Here is a 27,667-nt window from a genome sequence, read left to right as displayed (position 1 = left end):
GTATTTGCTCCACAGTAAGTCTTTGCTGTCGTCCAGCATTCTGTTTTTGTTTACTTTGCAGCCAGTTCAGTTTTAGTTTCGTTCTGCATAGCCTTCCCTAAGGTTCAATGTCTTTTCTTAGTGCATGGGTGTCAAACTCTGGCCCGCGGGCCAAATATCGCCCGCTGTGTAATTTCACTTGGCCCTTGAGGCGATATCAAATTAACACTAAAGCTGGCCCAGCCGATTATATATTGCGGCGGTGCCGCGGTAACACCGCATTCACCGCTAATTCTAATACTTGCCAACCCTCCCGGGAGTCTTCCAAACTTCAGCGGCCTTCCCGAAACTCGTCACGTCTGCTTTTCAGCCAGTCCAACGAGTGCTGGCCCAGTCACATAACATGTGCGGCTTCTGCACGCACACACTATTGAATGCAACGCATATTTCATCAACAGCGATACAGGTTACACTGAGGGTAGCCGAATAAAAAAACTTTAACACTGTTAGAAATATACGCCACACTGTGAATCCACACCAAACAAAAATGACAAACACATTTCGGGAGAACATCCGCACCGCAACACAACATAAACACAACAGAACAAATACCCAGAACCCTTTGCAGCACTAACTCTTCCGGGACGCTACAAGGTGTGTGTGGGGGGGGGGAGGTTTGGTGGTAGCGTGTTTGTCATTCTTGTTTGGTGTGGATTCACAGTGTGGCATATATTTTAACAGTGTTAAAGGTTTTTATACTGTCACCTTCAGTGTAACCTGTATGGCTGTTGATGAAGTATGCATTGCATTCACTCGTGTGTGCGTACAGAAGCCGCACATATCTTGTGACTGGGTCTGAACCATGTTAGAATGGATGAAAAGCGGACGTGACGATAGCTCGTAGAGTACGTTAAAGGCAGTGCATTTAAGGCCCGCCCCCAAGACTGTGGTCCGAGTGGACGAGATATAATGACTGATGAACACCTTGGTTCGATAATGAAGGTTACCTCAGCTCAAAGCCTGAGCCCCGACATTAATGAACTAGCATCAAAGAAAAGATGTCAGGTATATGGCTTGGGCACATCAGATTAGATCAGTGTGTTGCAAACTGAGCAGTTTAAAGTCCTGAATGTTTGTTTTATTCATTGTTATTTTATTTTCAAATGTATTAGTCAGTGGGAAAAGTTAATGTTGACATTTACCTCAGAAGGCTGCAAATAGAAAAGAGGCATTACATTTTTATTTAAAATGTATTTGATATGCCATTGATATTTTTTAATTATTATTATTATTTGAAACTCGATTTTGCATGTCACTATAAAGTTATATAAGCCTTGCTTGTTCAATATTCAATGCAAAACTTGTTTGGGTCCCTATTAAAAGGTTAATTTGTTCAACCTTGGCCCGCGGCTTTGTTCAGTTTTAAATTTTGGCCCACTCTGTATTTGAGTTTGACACCCCTGTCTTAGGGGCACTCACCTTTTGTTTATTTTTGGTTTAAGCACTAGACACATTTTTTACCTGCACACTGCCTCCCGCTGTTTCCGACATCTACAAAGCAAGTAGCTACCGGCTGCCACCTACTGATATGGAAGAGTATTACACGGTTACTCTGTCGAGCTCGAGACAGCACCGACACTCAACAACAACACATCATTTGCAGACTATAATTACTGGTTTGCAAAAAATATTTTTAACCCAAATAGGTGAAATTAGACAATCTCCCAGCACAGTGGTTGAAAAACACTGATGTAAATCACAAGGAAGTATTTTACATTTAGGAAAAAATCACAACCAAGACACCTTTAATGCGCTCTATAATCCGGTGCACCTTTTGTATGAAAAATAAGCTGATCGGCGGTGCGCCTTATAATCCGGTGCGCTCTATGGTCCGGAAAATAAATAAATAAATGGAAAAATGACAGTTAATACATGCGATGGGTATAGACCAGGGGTCGGCAACCCGCGGCTCTTTGATCACTCTGATGCGGCTCAGCTGTATACTTGCCGACCCCCCCGATTTTCCCGGGAGACTTCCGGATTTCAGTGCCTCTCGCAGAAAACTCCCGGGATTAATATTCTCCGATTTTCACCCTTACAATAAAAATAAGGGCGTGCCATGATGTTACAGCATTTAGCGCCCTCTACAATCTGTATAACAGCGTGCCAGCCCAGCCTCTTGTTATATGCATCTTCTGCTTGCACACGTAAGTGACAGCAAGGCATACTTGGTCAACAGCCACACAGGTTACACTGACGGTGGCCATATAAAACAACTTTAACACTCTTACTAATAATGCGCCACACTTTGAACCAAAACCAAACAAGAATGACAAACACATTTCGGGAGAACATCTGCACCTTAACACAACATAAACACAACAGAACAAATACCCTGAATCCCATGCAGCCCTGACTCTTCCGGGCTACATTATACACCCCTGCTACCACCAAACCCCGCTCCCACCCCAACCCTGCTCCCTAACACATCAACCCCCCCCCCGCTCTGTGCGTCGGTTGAGGTGGGCGGGTTTGGTAGCGGGGGTGTATAATGTAGCCCGGAAGAGTTAGGGCTGCATGGGATTCTGGGTATTTGTCCTGTTGTGTTACGGTGCAGATGTTTTCCCGAAATGTGTTTGGTGTGGGTTCACTGTGTGGCGCATTATTAGTAAGAGTGTTAAAGTTTTTTATACCGCCACCGTCAGTGTAACCTGTGTTGTTGTTGACTAAGTATGCTTTGCTGTCACTTACGTTAGCAAGCAGAAGCCCCATACAACATGTGGCTGGGCCGGCACGCTGGTTGTAATGGGCGGTAAATACTGTACCATCACGGCACGTTAGCGAGAATAGTTGCCCTGAAATTCGTAGTTTGCCGGAAAAATCGGGAGGGTTGACAAGTATGACGCCGTCAAGCGCCATTCATATAAAACCCGCGGGCCACACTAACATTCAATTTTCATATTAACGTGTGGGCCGTGTGTCTGAGACCCTTGGTTTATACATAGCACAAAGCAAAAAAAAAAACATTGTATGCAGTGTTATTTCATTTTAAATTTCAAAAGATGTTTGTGGCTCCCATTGTATTCTTTAATTTGTGAAACTGGTCAAAATGGCTCTTTGACTGGTAAAAGTTGCCGACCCCTGGTATAGACTGACTGCACTCATGGATGATTGCTATGGTAATGGGCAGCCTGATGGCATCACCACTCACAACCATGCACTTTGGTGGAAAAAAGTGCCTTTTTACACGTGTCACATTTTGACTGTGAACTTCAGCAGCAATTCCAAGTGGAGCAAAACAAGACCTTGTTCACTTCTCCCCTCCAAGCAGTTAAAAACACTCAGAATGTGTTATAAATCTGGCGCTTTTGGCCTGGCTATTTATATAGGGGCATTATTCCTCTGCAGGTGCACCAGAAAGGCTCTTCAATCACGCCTCAGGCGGTGTCGCGTTTCCTTCCGCGTGAACTGCCGCACCTCCGAGGTGACCACGCGGCGAACCCCCGCCAAGGCCGGCGCGTCACGGTCCGCGCACCGTTAATAGCGCTTGATCACCCGGTCGGCCATTTGCATATCTGAACGAGGCTATAAATGTAATAATCGCCCGCCAGTTCCGAAGCAGCCAATTGGCCAAATCGGAGTCGGTGCTCGGATACGCCAAGTTGGCACGGGTGCAGCTTCATCCCAATTACACGCGGAAGACAGGATGTCCTTCCTAATTATGGAGACGGATAGGGAAAAGATTTCACATTTCCACCCGGCGGGGGGTCTTGGTGTCCACAATGAATTTCCATTTATACACCAAAGACACGAATACACATGTCAATTATTGCACTACAGCAAGGGTGTCCAAACCTTTTCCAGCGTGGACCGCTCAAATGAAAACTGAAGGACGCGGGGGCCACTTTAAACCAAGACAACATAGCTTCATCAATACCGTATTTTTCGGAGTATAAGTCGCATCGGAGTATAAGTCGCACCTGCCGAAAATGCATAATAAAGAAGGAAAAAAAACATATATAAATCGCACTGGAGCCCGGCCAAACTATGAAAAAAACTGCGACTTATAGTCCGAAAAATACGGTACTTGCTAAACTATCCAAACACAACATCCGTATCTTAGTTGTGTATTATCTGGAACAAAACATCTCAACGTCATTTTCACCTAAAACAACATAGCTTCATCAATACCGCATTTTTCGGAGTATAAGTCGCACCAGAATATAAGTCGCACCTGCCGAAAATGCATAATAAAGAAGGAAAAAAACATATAAATCGCACTGGAGCCCGGCCAAACTATGAAAAAAACTGCGACTTATAGTCCGAAAAATACGGTACTTGCTAAACTATCCAATTACAACATTCGTATCTTAGTTGTGTATTATCTGGAACAAAACATCTCTACGTCATTTTCACCTAAAACAACATAGCTTCATCAATACCGCATTTTTCGGAGTATAAGTCGCACCGGAGTATAAGTCGCACCTGCCGAAAATGCATTATAAAGAAGGAAAAAAACATATATAAATCGCACTGGAGCCCGGTCAAACTATGAAAGAAACTGCGACTTATAGTCCGAAAAATACGGTACATGCTAAACTATCCAAACACAACATCCGTATCTTAGTTGTGTATTATCTGGAACAAAACATCTCTACGTCATTTTCACCTAAAACAACATAGCTTCATCAATACCGCATTTTTCGGAGTATAAGTCGCACCGGAGTATAAGTCGCACCTGCCGAAAATGCATTATAAAGAAGGAAAAAAACATATATAAATCGCACTGGAGCCCGGCCAAACTATGAAAAAAACTGCGACTTATAGTCCGAAAAATACGGTACTTGCTAAACTATCCAAACACAACATCCGTATCTTAGTTGTGTATTATCTGGAACAAAACATCTCTACGTCATTTTCACCTAAAACAACATAGCTTCATCAATACCGCATTTTTCGGAGTATAAGTCGCACCGGAGTATAAGTCGCACCTGCCGAAAATGCATAATAAAGAAGAAAAAAAACATATATAAATCGCACTGGAGCCCGGCCAAACTATGAAAGAAACTGCGACTTATAGCCCGAAAAATACGGTACTTGTTAAACTATCCAAACACAACATCCGTATCTTAGTTGTGTATTATCTGGAACAAAACATCTCTACGTCATTTTCACCTAAAACAACATAGCTTCATCAATACCGCATTTTTCGGAGTATAAGTCGCACCGGAGTATAAGTCGCACCTGCCGAAAATGCATAATAAAGAAGGAAAAAAAACATATATAAATCGCACTGGAGCCCGGCCAAACTATGAAAAAAACTGCGACTTATAGTCCGAAAAATACGGTACTTGCTAAACTATCCAAACACAACATCCGTATCTTAGTTGTGTATTATCTGGAACAAAACATCTCTACGTCATTTTCACCTAAAACAACATAGCTTCGTCAATACCGCATTTATCGTAGTATAAGTCGCACCGGAGTATAAGTCGCACCTGCCGAAAATGCATTATAAAGGAGGAAAAAAACATATAAATCGCACTGGAGCCCGGCCAAACTATGAAAAAAAACTGCGACTTATAGTCCGAAAAATACGGTACTTGCTAAACTATCCAAACACAACATCCGTATCTTAGTTGTGTAGTATCTGGAACAAAACATCTCTACGTCATTTTCACCTAAAACAACATAGCTTCATCAATACCGCATTTTTCGGAGTATAAGTCGCACCGGAGTATAAGTCGCACCTGCCGAAAATGCATAATAAAGAAAAAAAACAACATATATAAATCGCACTGGAGCCCGGCCAAACTATGAAAGAAACTGCGACTTATGGTCCGAAAAATACGGTACTTGCTAAACTATCCAAACACAACATCCATATCTTAGTTGTGTATTATCTGGAACAAAACATCTCTACGTCATTTTCACCTAAAACAACATAGCTTCATCAATACCGCATTTTTCGGAGTATAAGTCGCACCGGAGTATAAGTCGCACCTGCCGAAAATGCATAATAAAGAAAAAAAACAACATATATAAATCACACTGGAGCCCGGCCAAACTATGAAAGAAACTGCGACTTATGGTCCGAAAAATACGGTACTTGCTAAACTATCCAAACACAACATCCATATCTTAGTTGTGTATTATCTGGAACAAAACATCTCTACGTCATTTTCACCTAAAACAACATAGCTTCATCAATACCGCATTTTTCGGAGTATAAGTCGCACCGGAGTATAAGTCGCACCTGCCGAAAATGCATAATAAAGAAAAAAAACAACATATATAAATCGCACTGGAGCCCGGCCAAACTATGAAAGAAACTGCGACTTATAGTCCGAAAAAAACGGTACTTGCTAAACTATCCAAAAACAACATCTGTATCTTAGTTGTGTATTATCTGGAACAAAACATCTCTACGTCATTTTCACCTAAAACAACATAGCTTCATCAATACCGCATATTTCGGAGTATAAGTCGGACCGGAGTATAAGTCGCACCTGCCGAAAATGCATAATAAAGAAGGAAAAAAACATATATAAATCGCACTGGAGCCCGGCCAAACTATGAAAAAAACTGCGACTTATAGTCCGAAAAATACGGTACTTGCTAAACTATCCAAACACAACATCCGTATCTTAGTTGTGTGTTATCTGGGACAAAACATCTCTACGTCATTTTCACCTAAAACAACATAGCTTCATCAATACCGCATTTTTCGGAGTATAAGTCGGACCGGAGTATAAGTCGCACCTGCCGAAAATGCATAATAAAGAAGGAAAAAAACATATATAAATCACACTGGAGCCCGGCCAAACTATGAAAAAAACTGTGACTTATAGTCCGAAAAATACGGTACTTGCTAAACTATCCAAACACAACATCCGTATCTTAGTTGTGTATTATCTGGAACAAAACATCTCTACGTCATTTTCACCTAAAACAACATAGCTTCATCAATACCGTATTTTTCGGAGTATAAGTCGCACCGGAGTATAAGTCGCACCTGCCGAAAATGCATAATAAAGAAGGAAAAAAACATATATAAATCACACTGGAGCCCGGCCAAACTATGAAAGAAACTGCGACTTATAGTCCGAAAAATACGGTACTTGCTAAACTATCCAAACACAACATCCGTATCTTAGTTGTGTATTATCTGGAACAAAACATCTCTACGTCATTTTCACCTAAAACAACATAGCTTCATCAATACCGTATTTTTCGGAGTATAAGTCGCACCGGAGTATAAGTCGCACCTGCCGAAAATGCATAATAAATAAGGAAAAAAAACATATATAAATCGCACTGGAGCCCGGCCAAACTATGAAAGAAACTGCGACTTATAGCCCGAAAAATACGGTACTTGCTAAACTATCCAAACACAACATCCATATCTTAGTTGTGTATTATCTGGAACAAAACATCTCTACGTCATTTTCACCTAAAACAACATAGCTTCATCAATACCGTATTTTTCGGAGTATAAGTCGCACCGGAGTATAAGTCGCACCTGCCGAAAATGCATAATAAAGAAGGAAAAAAACATATATAAATCGCACTGGAGCCCGGCCAAACTATGAAAAAAACTGCGACTTATAGTCCGAAAAATACGGTACTTGCTAAACTATCCAAACACAACATCTGTATCTTAGTTGTGTATTATCTGGAACAAAACATCTCTACGTCATTTTCACCTAAAACAACATAGCTTCATCAATACCGCATTTTTCGGAGTATAAGTGGCACCGGAGTATAAGTCGCACCTGCCGAAAATGCATAATAAAGAAGGAAAAAAACATATATAAATCGCACTGGAGCCCGGCCAAACTATGAAAAAAACTGCGACTTATAGTCCGAAAAATACGGTACTTGCTAAACTATCCAAACACAACATCCGTATCTTAGTTGTGTATTATCTGGAACAAAACATCTCTACGTCATTTTCACCTAAAACAACATAGCTTCATCAATACCGTATTTTTCGGAATATAAGTCGCACCGGAGTATAAGTCGCACCTGCCGAAAATGCATAATAAAGAAGGAAAAAAACATGTATAAATCGCACTGGAGCCCGGCCAAACTATGAAAAAAACTGCGACTTATAGTCCGTAAAATACGCTACTTGCTAAACTATCCAAACACAACATCCATATCTTAGTTGTGTATTATCTGGGACAAAACATCTCTACGTCATTTTCACCTAAAACAACATAGCTTCATCAATACCGCATTTTTCGGAGTATAAGTCGCACCGGAGTATAAGTCGCACCTGCCGAAAATGCATAATAAAGAAGGAAAAAAAACATATATAAATCGCACTGGAGCCCGGCCAAACTATGAAAGAAACTGCGACTTATAGTCCGAACAATAAGGTACTTGCTAAACTATCCAAACACAACATCCGTATCTTAGTTGTGTATTATCTGGAACAAAACATCTCTACGTCATTTTCACCTAAAACAACATAGCTTCATCAATACCGCATTTTTCGGAGTATAAGTCGCACCGGAGTATAAGTCGCACCTGCCGAAAATGCATAATAAAGAAGGAAAAAAAACATATATAAATCGCACTGGAGCCCGGCCAAACTATGAAAAAAACTGCGACTTATAGTCCGAAAATTACGGTACTTGTTAAACTATCCAAACACAACATCCGTATCTTAGTTGTGTATTATCTGGAACAAAACATCTCTACGTCATTTTCACCTAAAACAACATAGCTTCATCAATACCGCATTTTTCGGAGTATAAGTCGCACCGGAGTATAAGTCGCACCTGCCCAAAATGCATAATAAAGAAGGAAACAAACATATATAAATCGCACTGGAGCCCGGCCAAACTATGAAAGAAACTGCGACTTATAGCCCGAAAAATACGGTACTTGCTAAACTATCCAAACACAACATCCATATCTTAGTTGTGTATTATCTGGAACAAAACATCTCTACGTCATTTTCACCTAAAACAACATAGCTTCATCAATACCGCATTTTTCGGAGTATAAGTCGCACCGGAGTATAAGTCGCACCTGCCGAAAATGCATAATAAAGAAGAAAAAAAACATATATAAATCGCACTGGAGCCCGGCCAAACTATGAAAGAAACTGCGACTTATAGCCCGAAAAATACGGTACTTGTTAAACTATCCAAACACAACATCCGTATCTTAGTTGTGTATTATCTGGAACAAAACATCTCTACGTCATTTTCACCTAAAACAACATAGCTTCATCAATACCGCATTTTTCGGAGTATAAGTCGCACCGGAGTATAAGTCGCACCTGCCGAAAATGCATAATAAAGAAGGAAAAAAAACATATATAAATCGCACTGGAGCCCGGCCAAACTATGAAAAAAACTGCGACTTATAGTCCGAAAAATACGGTACTTGCTAAACTATCCAAACACAACATCCGTATCTTAGTTGTGTATTATCTGGAACAAAACATCTCTACGTCATTTTCACCTAAAACAACATAGCTTCGTCAATACCGCATTTATCGTAGTATAAGTCGCACCGGAGTATAAGTCGCACCTGCCGAAAATGCATTATAAAGGAGGAAAAAAACATATAAATCGCACTGGAGCCCGGCCAAACTATGAAAAAAAACTGCGACTTATAGTCCGAAAAATACGGTACTTGCTAAACTATCCAAACACAACATCCGTATCTTAGTTGTGTAGTATCTGGAACAAAACATCTCTACGTCATTTTCACCTAAAACAACATAGCTTCATCAATACCGCATTTTTCGGAGTATAAGTCGCACCGGAGTATAAGTCGCACCTGCCGAAAATGCATAATAAAGAAAAAAAACAACATATATAAATCGCACTGGAGCCCGGCCAAACTATGAAAGAAACTGCGACTTATAGTCCGAAAAATACGGTACTTGCTAAACTATCCAAACACAACATCCATATCTTAGTTGTGTATTATCTGGAACAAAACATCTCTACGTCATTTTCACCTAAAACAACATAGCTTCATCAATACCGCATTTTTCGGAGTATAAGTCGCACCGGAGTATAAGTCGCACCTGCCGAAAATGCATAATAAAGAAAAAAAACAACATATATAAATCGCACTGGAGCCCGGCCAAACTATGAAAGAAACTGCGACTTATAGTCCGAAAAAAACGGTACTTGCTAAACTATCCAAAAACAACATCTGTATCTTAGTTGTGTATTATCTGGAACAAAACATCTCTACGTCATTTTCACCTAAAACAACATAGCTTCATCAATACCGCATATTTCGGAGTATAAGTCGGACCGGAGTATAAGTCGCACCTGCCGAAAATGCATAATAAAGAAGGAAAAAAACATATATAAATCGCACTGGAGCCCGGCCAAACTATGAAAAAAACTGCGACTTATAGTCCGAAAAATACGGTACTTGCTAAACTATCCAAACACAACATCCGTATCTTAGTTGTGTGTTATCTGGGACAAAACATCTCTACGTCATTTTCACCTAAAACAACATAGCTTCATCAATACCGCATTTTTCGGAGTATAAGTCGGACCGGAGTATAAGTCGCACCTGCCGAAAATGCATAATAAAGAAGGAAAAAAACATATATAAATCACACTGGAGCCCGGCCAAACTATGAAAAAAACTGTGACTTATAGTCCGAAAAATACGGTACTTGCTAAACTATCCAAACACAACATCCGTATCTTAGTTGTGTATTATCTGGAACAAAACATCTCTACGTCATTTTCACCTAAAACAACATAGCTTCATCAATACCGTATTTTTCGGAGTATAAGTCGCACCGGAGTATAAGTCGCACCTGCCGAAAATGCATAATAAAGAAGGAAAAAAACATATATAAATCACACTGGAGCCCGGCCAAACTATGAAAGAAACTGCGACTTATAGTCCGAAAAATACGGTACTTGCTAAACTATCCAAACACAACATCCGTATCTTAGTTGTGTATTATCTGGAACAAAACATCTCTACGTCATTTTCACCTAAAACAACATAGCTTCATCAATACCGTATTTTTCGGAGTATAAGTCGCACCGGAGTATAAGTCGCACCTGCCGAAAATGCATAATAAAGAAGGAAAAAAACATATATAAATCGCACTGGAGCCCGGCCAAACTATGAAAAAAACTGCGACTTATAGTCCGAAAAATACGGTACTTGCTAAACTATCCAAACACAACATCTGTATCTTAGTTGTGTATTATCTGGAACAAAACATCTCTACGTCATTTTCACCTAAAACAACATAGCTTCATCAATACCGCATTTTTCGGAGTATAAGTGGCACCGGAGTATAAGTCGCACCTGCCGAAAATGCATAATAAAGAAGGAAAAAAACATATATAAATCGCACTGGAGCCCGGCCAAACTATGAAAAAAACTGCGACTTATAGTCCGAAAAATACGGTACTTGCTAAACTATCCAAACACAACATCCGTATCTTAGTTGTGTATTATCTGGAACAAAACATCTCTACGTCATTTTCACCTAAAACAACATAGCTTCATCAATACCGTATTTTTCGGAATATAAGTCGCACCGGAGTATAAGTCGCACCTGCCGAAAATGCATAATAAAGAAGGAAAAAAACATGTATAAATCGCACTGGAGCCCGGCCAAACTATGAAAAAAACTGCGACTTATAGTCCGTAAAATACGCTACTTGCTAAACTATCCAAACACAACTTCCGTATCTTAGTTGTGTATTATCTGGGACAAAACATCTCTACGTCATTTTCACCTAAAACAACATAGCTTCATCAATACCGCATTTTTCGGAGTATAAGTCGCACCGGAGTATAAGTCGCACCTGCCGAAAATGCATAATAAAGAAGGAAAAAAAACATATATAAATCGCACTGGAGCCCGGCCAAACTATGAAAGAAACTGCGACTTATAGCCCGAACAATAAGGTACTTGCTAAACTATCCAAACACAACATCCGTATCTTAGTTGTGTATTATCTGGAACAAAACATCTCTACGTCATTTTCACCTAAAACAACATAGCTTCATCAATACCGCATTTTTCGGAGTATAAGTCGCACCGGAGTATAAGTCGCACCTGCCGAAAATGCATAATAAAGAAGGAAAAAAAACATATATAAATCGCACTGGAGCCCGGCCAAACTATGAAAAAAACTGCGACTTATAGTCCGAAAATTACGGTACTTGTTAAACTATCCAAACACAACATCCGTATCTTAGTTGTGTATTATCTGGAACAAAACATCTCTACGTCATTTTCACCTAAAACAACATAGCTTCATCAATACCGCATTTTTCGGAGTATAAGTCGCACCGGAGTATAAGTCGCACCTGCCCAAAATGCATAATAAAGAAGGAAACAAACATATATAAATCGCACTGGAGCCCGGCCAAACTATGAAAGAAACTGCGACTTATAGCCCGAAAAATACGGTACTTGCTAAACTATCCAAACACAACATCCATATCTTAGTTGTGTATTATCTGGAACAAAACATCTCTACGTCATTTTCACCTAAAACAACATAGCTTCATCAATACCGCATTTTTCGGAGTATAAGTCGCACCGGAGTATAAGTCGCACCTGCCGAAAATGCATAATAAAGAAGGAAAAAAACATATATAAATCGCACTGGAGCCCGGCCAAACTATGAAAAAAACTGCGACTTATAGTCCGAAAAATACGGTACTTGCTAAACTATCCAAACACAACATCCGTATCTTAGTTGTGTATTATCTGGAACAAAACATCTCTACGTCATTTTCACCTAAAACAACATAGCTTCATCAATACCGCATTTTTCGGAGTATAAGTCGCACCGGAGTATAAGTCGCACCTGCCGAAAATGCATAATAAAGAAGGAAAAAAACATATAAATCGCACTGGAGCCCGGCCAAACTATGAAAAAAACTGCGACTTATAGTCCGAAAAATACGGTACTTGCTAAACTATCCAATTACAACATTCGTATCTTAGTTGTGTATTATCTGGAACAAAACATCTCTACGTCATTTTCACCTAAAACAACATAGCTTCATCAATACCGCATTTTTCGGAGTATAAGTCGCACCGGAGTATAAGTCGCACCTGCCGAAAATGCATTATAAAGAAGGAAAAAAACATATATAAATCGCACTGGAGCCCGGTCAAACTATGAAAGAAACTGCGACTTATAGTCCGAAAAATACGGTACATGCTAAACTATCCAAACACAACATCCGTATCTTAGTTGTGTATTATCTGGAACAAAACATCTCTACGTCATTTTCACCTAAAACAACATAGCTTCATCAATACCGCATTTTTCGGAGTATAAGTCGCACCGGAGTATAAGTCGCACCTGCCGAAAATGCATTATAAAGAAGGAAAAAAACATATATAAATCGCACTGGAGCCCGGCCAAACTATGAAAAAAACTGCGACTTATAGTCCGAAAAATACGGTACTTGCTAAACTATCCAAACACAACATCCGTATTTTAGTTGTGTATTATCTGGAACAAAACATCTCTATGTCATTTTCACCTAAAACAACATAGCTTCATCAATACCGCATTTTTCGGAGTATAAGTCGCACCGGAGTATAAGTCGCACCTGCCGAAAATGCATAATAAAGAAGAAAAAAAACATATATAAATCGCACTGGAGCCCGGCCAAACTATGAAAGAAACTGCGACTTATAGCCCGAAAAATACGGTACTTGCTAAACTATCCAAACACAACATCCGTATCTTAGTTGTGTATTATCTGGAACAAAACATCTCTACGTCATTTTCACCTAAAACAACATAGCTTCATCAATACCGCATTTTTCGGAGTATAAGTCGCACCGGAGTATAAGTCGCACCTGCCGAAAATGCATAATAAAGAAGGAAAAAAAACATATATAAATCGCACTGGAGCCCGGCCAAACTATGAAAAAAACTGCGACTTATAGTCCGAAAAATACGGTACTTGCTAAACTATCCAAACACAACATCCGTATCTTAGTTGTGTATTATCTGGGACAAAACATCTCTACGTCATTTTCACCTAAAACAACATAGCTTCATCAATACCGTATTTTTCGGAGTATAAGTCGCACCGGAGTATAAGTCGCACCTGCCGAAAATGCATAATAAAGAAGGAAAAAAAACATATATAAATCGCACTGGAGCCCGGCCAAACTATGAAAAAAACTGCGACTTATAGTCCGAAAAATACGGTACTTGCTAAACTATCCAAACACAACATCCGTATCTTAGTTGTGTATTATCTGGAACAAAACATCTCTACGTCATTTTCACCTAAAACAACATAGCTTCATCAATACCGTATTTTTCGGAATATAAGTCGCACCGGAGTATAAGTCGCACCTGCCGAAAATGCATAATAAAGAAGGAAAAAAACATGTATAAATCGCACTGGAGCCCGGCCAAACTATGAAAAAAACTGCGACTTATAGTCCGTAAAATACGCTACTTGCTAAACTATCCAAACACAACTTCCGTATCTTAGTTGTGTATTATCTGGGACAAAACATCTCTACGTCATTTTCACCTAAAACAACATAGCTTCATCAATACCGCATTTTTCGGAGTATAAGTCGCACCGGAGTATAAGTCGCACCTGCCGAAAATGCATAATAAAGAAGGAAAAAAAACATATATAAATCGCACTGGAGCCCGGCCAAACTATGAAAGAAACTGCGACTTATAGTCCGAACAATAAGGTACTTGCTAAACTATCCAAACACAACATCCGTATCTTAGTTGTGTATTATCTGGAACAAAACATCTCTACGTCATTTTCACCTAAAACAACATAGCTTCATCAATACCGCATTTTTCGGAGTATAAGTCGCACCGGAGTATAAGTCGCACCTGCCGAAAATGCATAATAAAGAAGGAAAAAAAACATATATAAATCGCACTGGAGCCCGGCCAAACTATGAAAAAAACTGCGACTTATAGTCCGAAAATTACGGTACTTGTTAAACTATCCAAACACAACATCCGTATCTTAGTTGTGTATTATCTGGAACAAAACATCTCTACGTCATTTTCACCTAAAACAACATAGCTTCATCAATACCGCATTTTTCGGAGTATAAGTCGCACCGGAGTATAAGTCGCACCTGCCCAAAATGCATAATAAAGAAGGAAACAAACATATATAAATCGCACTGGAGCCCGGCCAAACTATGAAAGAAACTGCGACTTATAGCCCGAAAAATACGGTACTTGCTAAACTATCCAAACACAACATCCATATCTTAGTTGTGTATTATCTGGAACAAAACATCTCTACGTCATTTTCACCTAAAACAACATAGCTTCATCAATACCGCATTTTTCGGAGTATAAGTCGCACCGGAGTATAAGTCGCACCTGCCGAAAATGCATAATAAAGAAGGAAAAAAACATATATAAATCGCACTGGAGCCCGGCCAAACTATGAAAAAAACTGCGACTTATAGTCCGAAAAATACGGTACTTGCTAAACTATCCAAACACAACATCCGTATCTTAGTTGTGTATTATCTGGAACAAAACATCTCTACGTCATTTTCACCTAAAACAACATAGCTTCATCAATACCGCATTTTTCGGAGTATAAGTCGCACCGGAGTATAAGTCGCACCTGCCGAAAATGCATAATAAAGAAGGAAAAAAACATATAAATCGCACTGGAGCCCGGCCAAACTATGAAAAAAACTGCGACTTATAGTCCGAAAAATACGGTACTTGCTAAACTATCCAATTACAACATTCGTATCTTAGTTGTGTATTATCTGGAACAAAACATCTCTACGTCATTTTCACCTAAAACAACATAGCTTCATCAATACCGCATTTTTCGGAGTATAAGTCGCACCGGAGTATAAGTCGCACCTGCCGAAAATGCATTATAAAGAAGGAAAAAAACATATATAAATCGCACTGGAGCCCGGTCAAACTATGAAAGAAACTGCGACTTATAGTCCGAAAAATACGGTACTTGCTAAACTATCCAATTACAACATTCGTATCTTAGTTGTGTATTATCTGGAACAAAACATCTCTACGTCATTTTCACCTAAAACAACATAGCTTCATCAATACCGCATTTTTCGGAGTATAAGTCGCACCGGAGTATAAGTCGCACCTGCCGAAAATGCATTATAAAGAAGGAAAAAAACATATATAAATCGCACTGGAGCCCGGCCAAACTATGAAAGAAACTGCGACTTATAGTCCGAAAAATACGGTACATGCTAAACTATCCAAACACAACATCCGTATCTTAGTTGTGTATTATCTGGAACAAAACATCTCTACGTCATTTTCACCTAAAACAACATAGCTTCATCAATACCGCATTTTTCGGAGTATAAGTCGCACCGGAGTATAAGTCGCACCTGCCGAAAATGCATTATAAAGAAGGAAAAAAACATATATAAATCGCACTGGAGCCCGGCCAAACTATGAAAAAAACTGCGACTTATAGTCCGAAAAATACGGTACTTGCTAAACTATCCAAACACAACATCCGTATTTTAGTTGTGTATTATCTGGAACAAAACATCTCTATGTCATTTTCACCTAAAACAACATAGCTTCATCAATACCGCATTTTTCGGAGTATAAGTCGCACCGGAGTATAAGTCGCACCTGCCGAAAATGCATAATAAAGAAGAAAAAAAACATATATAAATCGCACTGGAGCCCGGCCAAACTATGAAAGAAACTGCGACTTATAGCCCGAAAAATACGGTACTTGCTAAACTATCCAAACACAACATCCGTATCTTAGTTGTGTATTATCTGGAACAAAACATCTCTACGTCATTTTCACCTAAAACAACATAGCTTCATCAATACCGCATTTTTCGGAGTATAAGTCGCACCGGAGTATAAGTCGCACCTGCCGAAAATGCATAATAAAGAAGGAAAAAAAACATATATAAATCGCACTGGAGCCCGGCCAAACTATGAAAAAAACTGCGACTTATAGTCCGAAAAATACGGTACTTGCTAAACTATCCAAACACAACATCCGTATCTTAGTTGTGTATTATCTGGGACAAAACATCTCTACGTCATTTTCACCTAAAACAACATAGCTTCATCAATACCGTATTTTTCGGAGTATAAGTCGCACCGGAGTATAAGTCGCACCTGCCGAAAATGCATAATAAAGAAGGAAAAAAAACATATATAAATCGCACTGGAGCCCGGCCAAACTATGAAAAAAACTGCGACTTATAGTCCGAAAAATACGGTACTTGCTAAACTATCCAAACACAACATCCGTATCTTAGTTGTGTATTATCTGGAACAAAACATCTCTACGTCATTTTCACCTAAAACAACATAGCTTCATCAATACCGTATTTTTCGGAATATAAGTCGCACCGGAGTATAAGTCGCACCTGCCGAAAATGCATAATAAAGAAGGAAAAAAACATGTATAAATCGCACTGGAGCCCGGCCAAACTATGAAAAAAACTGCGACTTATAGTCCGTAAAATACGCTACTTGCTAAACTATCCAAACACAACTTCCGTATCTTAGTTGTGTATTATCTGGGACAAAACATCTCTACGTCATTTTCACCTAAAACAACATAGCTTCATCAATACCGCATTTTTCGGAGTATAAGTCGCACCGGAGTATAAGTCGCACCTGCCGAAAATGCATAATAAAGAAGGAAAAAAAACATATATAAATCGCACTGGAGCCCGGCCAAACTATGAAAGAAACTGCGACTTATAGTCCGAACAATAAGGTACTTGCTAAACTATCCAAACACAACATCCGTATCTTAGTTGTGTATTATCTGGAACAAAACATCTCTACGTCATTTTCACCTAAAACAACATAGCTTCATCAATACCGCATTTTTCGGAGTATAAGTCGCACCGGAGTATAAGTCGCACCTGCCGAAAATGCATAATAAAGAAGGAAAAAAAACATATATAAATCGCACTGGAGCCCGGCCAAACTATGAAAAAAACTGCGACTTATAGTCCGAAAATTACGGTACTTGTTAAACTATCCAAACACAACATCCGTATCTTAGTTGTGTATTATCTGGAACAAAACATCTCTACGTCATTTTCACCTAAAACAACATAGCTTCATCAATACCGCATTTTTCGGAGTATAAGTCGCACCGGAGTATAAGTCGCACCTGCCCAAAATGCATAATAAAGAAGGAAACAAACATATATAAATCGCACTGGAGCCCGGCCAAACTATGAAAGAAACTGCGACTTATAGCCCGAAAAATACGGTACTTGCTAAACTATCCAAACACAACATCCATATCTTAGTTGTGTATTATCTGGAACAAAACATCTCTACGTCATTTTCACCTAAAACAACATAGCTTCATCAATACCGCATTTTTCGGAGTATAAGTCGCACCGGAGTATAAGTCGCACCTGCCGAAAATGCATAATAAAGAAGGAAAAAAACATATATAAATCGCACTGGAGCCCGGCCAAACTATGAAAAAAACTGCGACTTATAGTCCGAAAAATACGGTACTTGCTAAACTATCCAAACACAACATCCGTATCTTAGTTGTGTATTATCTGGAACAAAACATCTCTACGTCATTTTCACCTAAAACAACATAGCTTCATCAATACCGCATTTTTCGGAGTATAAGTCGCACCGGAGTATAAGTCGCACCTGCCGAAAATGCATAATAAAGAAGGAAAAAAACATATAAATCGCACTGGAGCCCGGCCAAACTATGAAAAAAACTGCGACTTATAGTCCGAAAAATACGGTACTTGCTAAACTATCCAATTACAACATTCGTATCTTAGTTGTGTATTATCTGGAACAAAACATCTCTACGTCATTTTCACCTAAAACAACATAGCTTCATCAATACCGCATTTTTCGGAGTATAAGTCGCACCGGAGTATAAGTCGCACCTGCCGAAAATGCATTATAAAGAAGGAAAAAAACATATATAAATCGCACTGGAGCCCGGTCAAACTATGAAAGAAACTGCGACTTATAGTCCGAAAAATACGGTACATGCTAAACTATCCAAACACAACATCCGTATCTTAGTTGTGTATTATCTGGAACAAAACATCTCTACGTCATTTTCACCTAAAACAACATAGCTTCATCAATACCGCATTTTTCGGAGTATAAGTCGCACCGGAGTATAAGTCGCACCTGCCGAAAATGCATTATAAAGAAGGAAAAAAACATATATAAATCGCACTGGAGCCCGGCCAAACTATGAAAAAAACTGCGACTTATAGTCCGAAAAATACGGTACTTGCTAAACTATCCAAACACAACATCCGTATTTTAGTTGTGTATTATCTGGAACAAAACATCTCTATGTCATTTTCACCTAAAACAACATAGCTTCATCAATACCGCATTTTTCGGAGTATAAGTCGCACCGGAGTATAAGTCGCACCTGCCGAAAATGCATAATAAAGAAGAAAAAAAACATATATAAATCGCACTGGAGCCCGGCCAAACTATGAAAGAAACTGCGACTTATAGCCCGAAAAATACGGTACTTGCTAAACTATCCAAACACAACATCCGTATCTTAGTTGTGTATTATCTGGAACAAAACATCTCTACGTCATTTTCACCTAAAACAACATAGCTTCATCAATACCGCATTTTTCGGAGTATAAGTCGCACCGGAGTATAAGTCGCACCTGCCGAAAATGCATAATAAAGAAGGAAAAAAAACATATATAAATCGCACTGGAGCCCGGCCAAACTATGAAAAAAACTGCGACTTATAGTCCGAAAAATACGGTACTTGCTAAACTATCCAAACACAACATCCGTATCTTAGTTGTGTATTATCTGGAACAAAACATCTCTACGTCATTTTCACCTAAAACAACATAGCTTCGTCAATACCGCATTTATCGTAGTATAAGTCGCACCGGAGTATAAGTCGCACCTGCCGAAAATGCATTATAAAGGAGGAAAAAAACATATAAATCGCACTGGAGCCCGGCCAAACTATGAAAAAAAACTGCGACTTATAGTCCGAAAAATACGGTACTTGCTAAACTATCCAAACACAACATCCGTATCTTAGTTGTGTAGTATCTGGAACAAAACATCTCTACGTCATTTTCACCTAAAACAACATAGCTTCATCAATACCGCATTTTTCGGAGTATAAGTCGCACCGGAGTATAAGTCGCACCTGCCGAAAATGCATAATAAAGAAAAAAAACAACATATATAAATCGCACTGGAGCCCGGCCAAACTATGAAAGAAACTGCGACTTATAGTCCGAAAAATACGGTACTTGCTAAACTATCCAAACACAACATCCGTATCTTAGTTGTGTATTATCTGGAACAAAACATCTCTACGTCATTTTCACCTAAAACAACATAGCTTCATCAATACCGCATTTTTCGGAGTATAAGTCGCACCGGAGTATAAGTCGCACCTGCCGAAAATGCATAATAAAGAAGGAAAAAAACATATATAAATCGCACTGGAGCCCGGCCAAACTATGAAAAAAACTGCGACTTATAGTCCGAAAAATACGGTACTTGCTAAACTATCCAAACACAACATCCGTATCTTAGTTGTGTATTATCTGGAACAAAACATCTCTACGTCATTTTCATCTAAAACAACATAGCTTCATCAATACCGCATTTTTCGGAGTATAAGTCGCACCGGAGTATAAGTCGCACCTGCCGAAAATGCATAATAAAGAAGGGAAAAAAACATATATAAATCGCACTGGAGCCCGGCCAAACTATGAAAAAAACTGCGACTTATAGTCCGAAAAATACGGTACTTGCTAAACTATCCAAACACAACATCCGTATCTTAGTTGTGTATTATCTGGAACAAAACATCTCTACGTCATTTTCACCTAAATTGAGCAAATACTACATGCTACTACTACAGTCGATTGGCCACTAGACGAGACCAAAACAATCAGTATCGTGGCCACTGATTGGCTCAGCCTCAGACAGCATTACGGACACTACAAAATAAAACAAGATAAATAAATAAAAAACATTTTCTTGAATAAAACATGCTAACATTCGCATTCTATGATGCTAACTTTTTTTAGCCAATTTCACAGTCCCACACCTCTGAGTCACTAAGCCTGGTACTTGACACATACTAACTGTTAGCATGGGAACGTTAGCGTGCTAACTTTTTGGGTTAATTCTGCATATGTAAAACATAACGTAGCATGCTAATGTTCGCATTTAACTTTTGCTCGCCCATTTTCAGCGGCTTAAACTAACCGAACGTTAACGTTAGCATTCTAGCATGCTAACATAAGCATGGTAAATTTTTTGTAGCCAGTTTTGCAGCTGAACACCTCGGAGTGAAGTAACTTTGTATTGGACACTGTTAGCATGCTAATGTGTACATGCTAACTTTTTTTTTTGTGCAAATTTTACATGAGTCTGCCTCATAGTTATGTGACTTGGCACTCGATGCATTCCAACTGTAAGTTTGACTTGCACATTTTAGCATTCGTTGTCCCCAAAATCTCAGTTTGGGCACCCCTGCACTACAGCAAGGAAACATTTGGGGGAACAAACCCAATTTATTTGCTAAAATCCATCCAATTTTGTGTGGGTTGTTCGGTAAAAACGTAGCATCATGCGGTGAGGAGCGTCTTACCTGAGTTCCATGATACTGGTGACGTTGCCTGACGGGTAGATGCGTCGGATGTAGTTGAAGTCGCCCACGTAGAGACTCCCGTCGATGCCCCACGCCAACGCCACGGGCGCCAGCAGCTTGTTGCCCTGCGCCTGGCCGTTGCAGCTTGGGCAGGAGATGCTCCGGCGGCGTCCGTTGCCCATGACGGTGGAGATGACGGGCGGCTGCAGGGAGATGAACTGGTTCTCGCCGCTGCCTTTGTAAAGAATGCCTGCGAAGGGACACAACAGGTGTGAACAAATCATACTCTGGGAGTTGAGGGTGGAGATCGATGCCACGGTCGTACATAAAAGTGGTATTGATCTTCCAATTTCACACTTGGCGAGAAACAATCACGTCAGTTTTACGGCACTCAGATCGCCACTTTTGTTCTGCTTTTAGTTAAAATATGATTCACAAACATGGTCACGTATTAAAATCTGACACGTTAGAGATCATAGAATGATGATTGTGTTTGCTTTACGGTTTGATTACATCTTGATAAATAATTACAAATTAGTCATTAACGTCAAAGCCATTAATCAACAACACCCAGAAACGCCGCCGGTTGGGCTGGGCCCGAGCTCATCTAAGATGGACTGATGCAAAGTTTAAAAGTGTTCTGTGGTCTGACGAGTCCACTTTTCAAGTTGTTTTTGGAAACTGTGGACGCTGTGTCTTCCGGAAAAAAGAGGAAAATAACCATCCAGATTATTCTAGGCGTAAAGTATGATGGTATGGGGGTGTATTAGTGCCCAAGGCATGGGTAACTTACACATCTGTGAAGGCACCGTTAATGCTGAAAGGTACATACAGCTTTTGGAGCAACATATGTTTCCATCCAAGCAACGTTATCATGGACGCCCCTGCTTATTTCAGCAAGAAAATGCCAAGCCACGTGATACAACAGCATGGCTTCATAGTAAAAGACTGCGGGTACTAGACTGGCCTGCCTGTAGTCCATTCCTGTCTCCCATTGAAAATGTGTGGTGCATTATGAAGCCTAAAATACCACAACGAAGACCCCGGACTGTTGAACAACTTAAGCTGTACATCAAGCAAGAATGGGAAAGAATTCCACTTCAAAAATGTGTCTCCTCAGTTCCCAAATCTTTGGTAACTGAGGAGACACAGTGTTGTTAAAAGGAAAGGCCATGTAACACAGTGGTAAAAATGCCCCTGTGACAACTTTTTTGCAATGTGTTGCTGCCATCAAATTCTAAGTTAATGATTAGTTGCAAAAAAAAAGTTAAGTTTCTCAGTGTGAACATGAAATATCTTGTCTTTGCAGTCTATTCAATTGAATATAAGTTGAAAAGGATTTGCAAATCATTGTATTCTCTTTTTATTTACCATTTACACAATGTGACAACTTCACTGGTTTTGGGGATTGTAGTGAAATGAGGGGAATAGTATAAATTAGGGGTGTAATGGTACACAAAAATTTCGGTTCGGTACGTACCTCGGTTTAGAGGTCACGGTTCGGTTCATTTTCGGTACAGTAAGAAAACAACAAATAATACATTTTTGTGTTATTTATTTACCAAATTTGCAAAATCTTCCACCAAAAATATTTTTCAAAGTGGAATATTGGATGTGAAGTAATCGGAACCTTGGATAGGTCAATAATTCATAATAACATTGATTTTGATTCAATATTATGTTTTGAGCAATGACAGTTTGAATGAAAACAGCTTTTTTTTTTAATTAGTCAACATTGCAACTTTTTCTAAATTACACTTAACCTTTAAGCTTTTTTATTTCACTTTTGTTATGTTTTTGTTTATTTTAATAGTATTTTTAGAATGTGCCGCGGGCCTTTTAAACATTAGCTGTGGGCCGCAAATGGCCTCCGGGGCACACTTTTGACGCCCCTGCTATAGATAATAAAACATTAAATCTGATAAATCTATGGATAAAAAGCAGAGCCTGGCGACGCATGCGCGTTTATCATAACTCTCTCTCTCTCTCTCTGTCTCTGCCCCTCCCTCACCAATGCTGCTGCACGCACAATTTGTTTTGTTTTCATCCATCCATCCATCCATCTTCTTCCGCTTATCCGAGGTCGGGTCGCGGTGGCAGCAGCCTAAGCAGGGAAGCCCAGACTTCCCTCTCCCCAGCCACTTCGTCCAGCTCTTCCTGTGGGACCCCGAGGCGTTCCCAGGCCAGCCGGGAGACATAGTCTTCCCAACGTGTCCTGGGTCTTCCCCGCGGCCTCCTACCGGTCGGACGTGCCCTAAACACCTCCCTAGGGAGGCGTTCGGGTGGCATCCTGACCAGATGCCCGAACCACCTCATCTGGCTCCTCTCGATGTGGAGGAGCAGCGACTTTACTTTGAGCTCCCCCCGGATGGCAGAGCTTCTCACCCTATCTCTAAGGGAGAGCCCCGCCACCCGGCGGAGGAAACTCATTTCGGCCGCTTGTACCCGTGATCTTGTCCTTTCGGTCATAACCCAAAGCTCATGACCATAGGTGAGGATGGGAACGTAGATCGACCGGTAAATTGAGAGCTTTGCCTTCCGGCTCAGCTCCTTCTTCACCACAACGGATCGATACAGCGTCCGCATTACTGAAGACGCCGCACCATTCCGCCTGTCGATCTCACGATCCACTCTTCCCTCACTCGTGAACAAGACTCCGAGGTACTTGAACTCCTCCACTTGGGGCAAGATCTCCTCCCCAACCCGGAGATGGCACTCCACCCTTTTCCGACCTTAAATAAATCGACCTTTTGTTTTCAACCCCTTCTTAACCCTGAACGTACATTGAAAATACACGCAAGCCTAACTCAAAATGCCGGACATTTGAGGCATTTGAGAAACTCTGCCCTGACAGCTCCACAAAAGAGGACATGTCCGGTGAAAAGAGGACGTATGGTCAGTCTATCCTAGCCCTTTAGCTGCCAGCATGCCGTGTGTTGTGCCTCGGTGTGCATTGTTTACACAACGTGCGTTACGCTACTTAATATGTCCGTGTGGAAACTCGTTCGGTACACCTCCGAACCACACCGAAACCCCCGTACCGAAACGGTTCAATACAAATACACGTACCGTTACACCCCTCGTATAATAAATACATAAACACAATATTTTTTTCCACAGCTAGTAACAAGCACAACTACTTTTTATTAACTGCAATCCACACAATTGGTGTCTTGAGAATAAACCCAGAGGTGCTTATGTCGTTACTAAAACCAAGACTGGTCGAAAGTGCTCTAGACTACAACCCAACCAATGAGTAGCCAAAGCGCAGTGCCATTATTCTTCATGTAAATTGTGACCAGTCTTGGTTATTCATCTCAATCTGGGATAGCATGTCAAAGTGTCCCACTGGACCCTCTAATTGCTTCTGATGACCTTTTAATAAGGCGGTACAGTATGGAGTCATGGATGGATTAATGACACAGCAGTAGCTGTAGCCATTTACCAGGAACAACACGCTGACCATTGATCACACGCTCAATAGGAGCCTTTGGGGATGATAGTGGTTACGTAAATGTGGTTAGCAGCAAGAAAAGTCATCTCATGGTAATATGCCCTAACATACTGTCGTTTGTAGTACGTACTGATACTGTATGCCAGGGCTCCAAAAGCACGGCCAGCCAGCATTTACGATACGGCCCGTGGAACGTCTCAAAGATAGTATTAGTCGACTAGAAATGTGAGCTATTAAATATGTGCAATCGTACTTCTGTATTCTTAGACATTGACAAATTAATCTTGCATTCTCGAAAAAAGTGCATGGAATTAAAATATTGGTACCATTCAGACAACCTTTCCCAACCATGGTAATGCCCCCCTCGACCTCAAAAAACTGCTCACCCCCAAATCCTTAACGACACCTCCGCTCCGGACAGGCTAACCTCCGAGGACAAAGCTACGAACAATGGGAGACCGGGATTTCTGCTCCGACGCTCCCAGTGTGTGGAATGTTCTCCCTGACCACCTGAGGGCACCACAGACTGTGGTTGCTTTTAAAAAAAGGCTTAAAAACCCTTCTTTTTAAAAAAGCCTTTTTTTTAGATTTATGCGTGCTAGTTCTGGCTATTAGGCTGTTCTAGTATTTATTTGTATTATTTATTGTATTATCTTTTTATTTTTTTTAATACACTGTAGCACTTTGAGGTTGTTTGCTCAATGTAAAGTGCTTTTTTACAAATAAAATATATTATTATTATTATTATGGTCTGGTTAATCAAAATCCAACACAAAGTTAATATGCTCTAGGTCCAATGTATACGATTGAATAGATGAGTTGCTCAGGCAGTAATTAGTTTATTTTTGTTTCGTTTGTTATTTCTTCGGTCAGTGGTCAACAAAATAGACAAATTGAAAATTTTACAAACCAAAAGGTTTTAGGCTGAAGTTGAGCACTTATTTCGCCCAACCCTATAAACAATCTCAAATACAAGATGTAGTAAAACCGGGGGACATCGGGCTCTGATCTTGAGCTTCGTAGAAATATGACATTTCCTTTACACAACATTTTATATAAACACTTTGTACACAACATAAACACTGTTCAATTATATACACAGTGAAGACATGTGAAATATCCCTGTACACATGTTAGTTAAACATTTGTACCAATAATATACTATACACAAATAATTATACCTCCATTATTATTTATATCCCACATTTAGTTTTGTAATTAACATTGATCATAGTATTAACTACTGGTGTTGATTCAAGAGTGGGTTTATATACGTTTAGATTGGGGTATGGCGTTTGTAATGGGGAAATACATTAATGTTAGCATGTATGTATACAATATTTTCGGTACAATAAATCAAATTTTTTACCTGATATCTGGTAATCTTACAGTACATTAAACATATGTTTCTTATTGCAAGTTTGTCCTTAAATACAATAGTGAACATACAACACAACTCCTAATTTAGTCTGCTGACATATACAGTAACATATTGTGTCATTTATCTACCTATTATTTTGTCAACATTATTAAGGACAAGTGGTAGAAAATGAGTTATTAATCTACTTGTTCATCTACTGTTAATATCTGCTTACTTTCTCTTTTAACATGTTCTATCTACACTTCTGTAAAAAATGTAATAATCACTTATTCTTCTGTTGTTTGATACTTTACATTAGTTTTGGATGATACCACACATTTAGGCATCAATCCGATACCAAGTAGTTACAGGATCATACATTGGTCATATTCAAAGTCCTCATGTGTCCAGGGACATATTTCCTGAGTTTATAAACATAATATAAATCTTTAAAGATCTTTTTAGAGGTGGTATAGTACCGAATATGATTATTTAGTACCGCGGTACTATACCAATACCGGTATACCGCACAACCTTACTAGCTAACGTGCTAAATACAAGCTTGCTTAAATGCTACGATGAAATGTTCTCCAGGATCTGAGCAGCATCACCATAAGTTTATCTATGTGTGGTAATCTATTACAAATTGAAACTGTAATACAAACCATCAGGAATTTTACAGGGGTTTACCATTTGTATCGGTAATCGTTGCAGTCCTAGAATGTGTCAATAAAAAGTAACGGTGTATCACAATTACGACCTTTGGACGACGACGTTATAAGGTGTATTTATAGTGTATAGTATGTCACAGGGTCTCTGCAGGTTTCCACAAGCCAAATTTAAGACTTTCTTTAGACCGCAATGAATACAATTTAAGACCCATTTCACATCGATACAGGCAAACAAGTACAAAAGATTTGAAGGAAAATTGGAGGCCCGGAATTACTTGCAAATGTATTCACAGCTCTTTCACATTGGAATACAAAACACTTAACCTAACTAAAAACACCAGAAATCTCCCTGTTGTCAACCAAGATTTGTGTGGAAACTATTAATTCTGACAGGGCAGCACACTTAGTTCCGCTGTGTAGTTTACGTTATAGCGTCCTCAAAAGTCGAAACATTTCAAAGTGAGACTGAAGTTCGTGCATGTTTTAAATAAAAGTAACGTCAATAGATTTGTAAGACCTTTCAAAATCGTATTTAAGACCTTTTATGAGATTTTAGGAACATTT

The 27,667-nt window shown here is 39.6% G+C and overlaps 1 protein-coding gene across 2 annotated transcripts in view; it reads right to left on the bottom strand.

Annotated features, from left to right (window-relative positions):
• Positions 1–27,667, bottom strand: part of LOC133616971 (teneurin-3) — a 745,483-nt gene that overhangs the window by 90,632 nt on the left and 627,184 nt on the right. For both annotated transcript variants that reach the window (XM_061976582.2, XM_061976583.1), the window contains one exon: positions 21,619–21,868. In XM_061976582.2, coding sequence (XP_061832566.1) covers positions 21,619–21,868 — 250 coding nt within the window. The remainder of the gene's footprint in view (positions 1–21,618; positions 21,869–27,667) is intronic.

This window comes from Nerophis lumbriciformis, linkage group LG16, assembly GCF_033978685.3.
Source record: "Nerophis lumbriciformis linkage group LG16, RoL_Nlum_v2.1, whole genome shotgun sequence".
Taxonomy (NCBI): domain Eukaryota; kingdom Metazoa; phylum Chordata; class Actinopteri; order Syngnathiformes; family Syngnathidae; genus Nerophis; species Nerophis lumbriciformis.
Note: the sequence above shows the minus strand (reverse complement) of the source record. Positions and strands in the feature narration are given on the sequence as shown.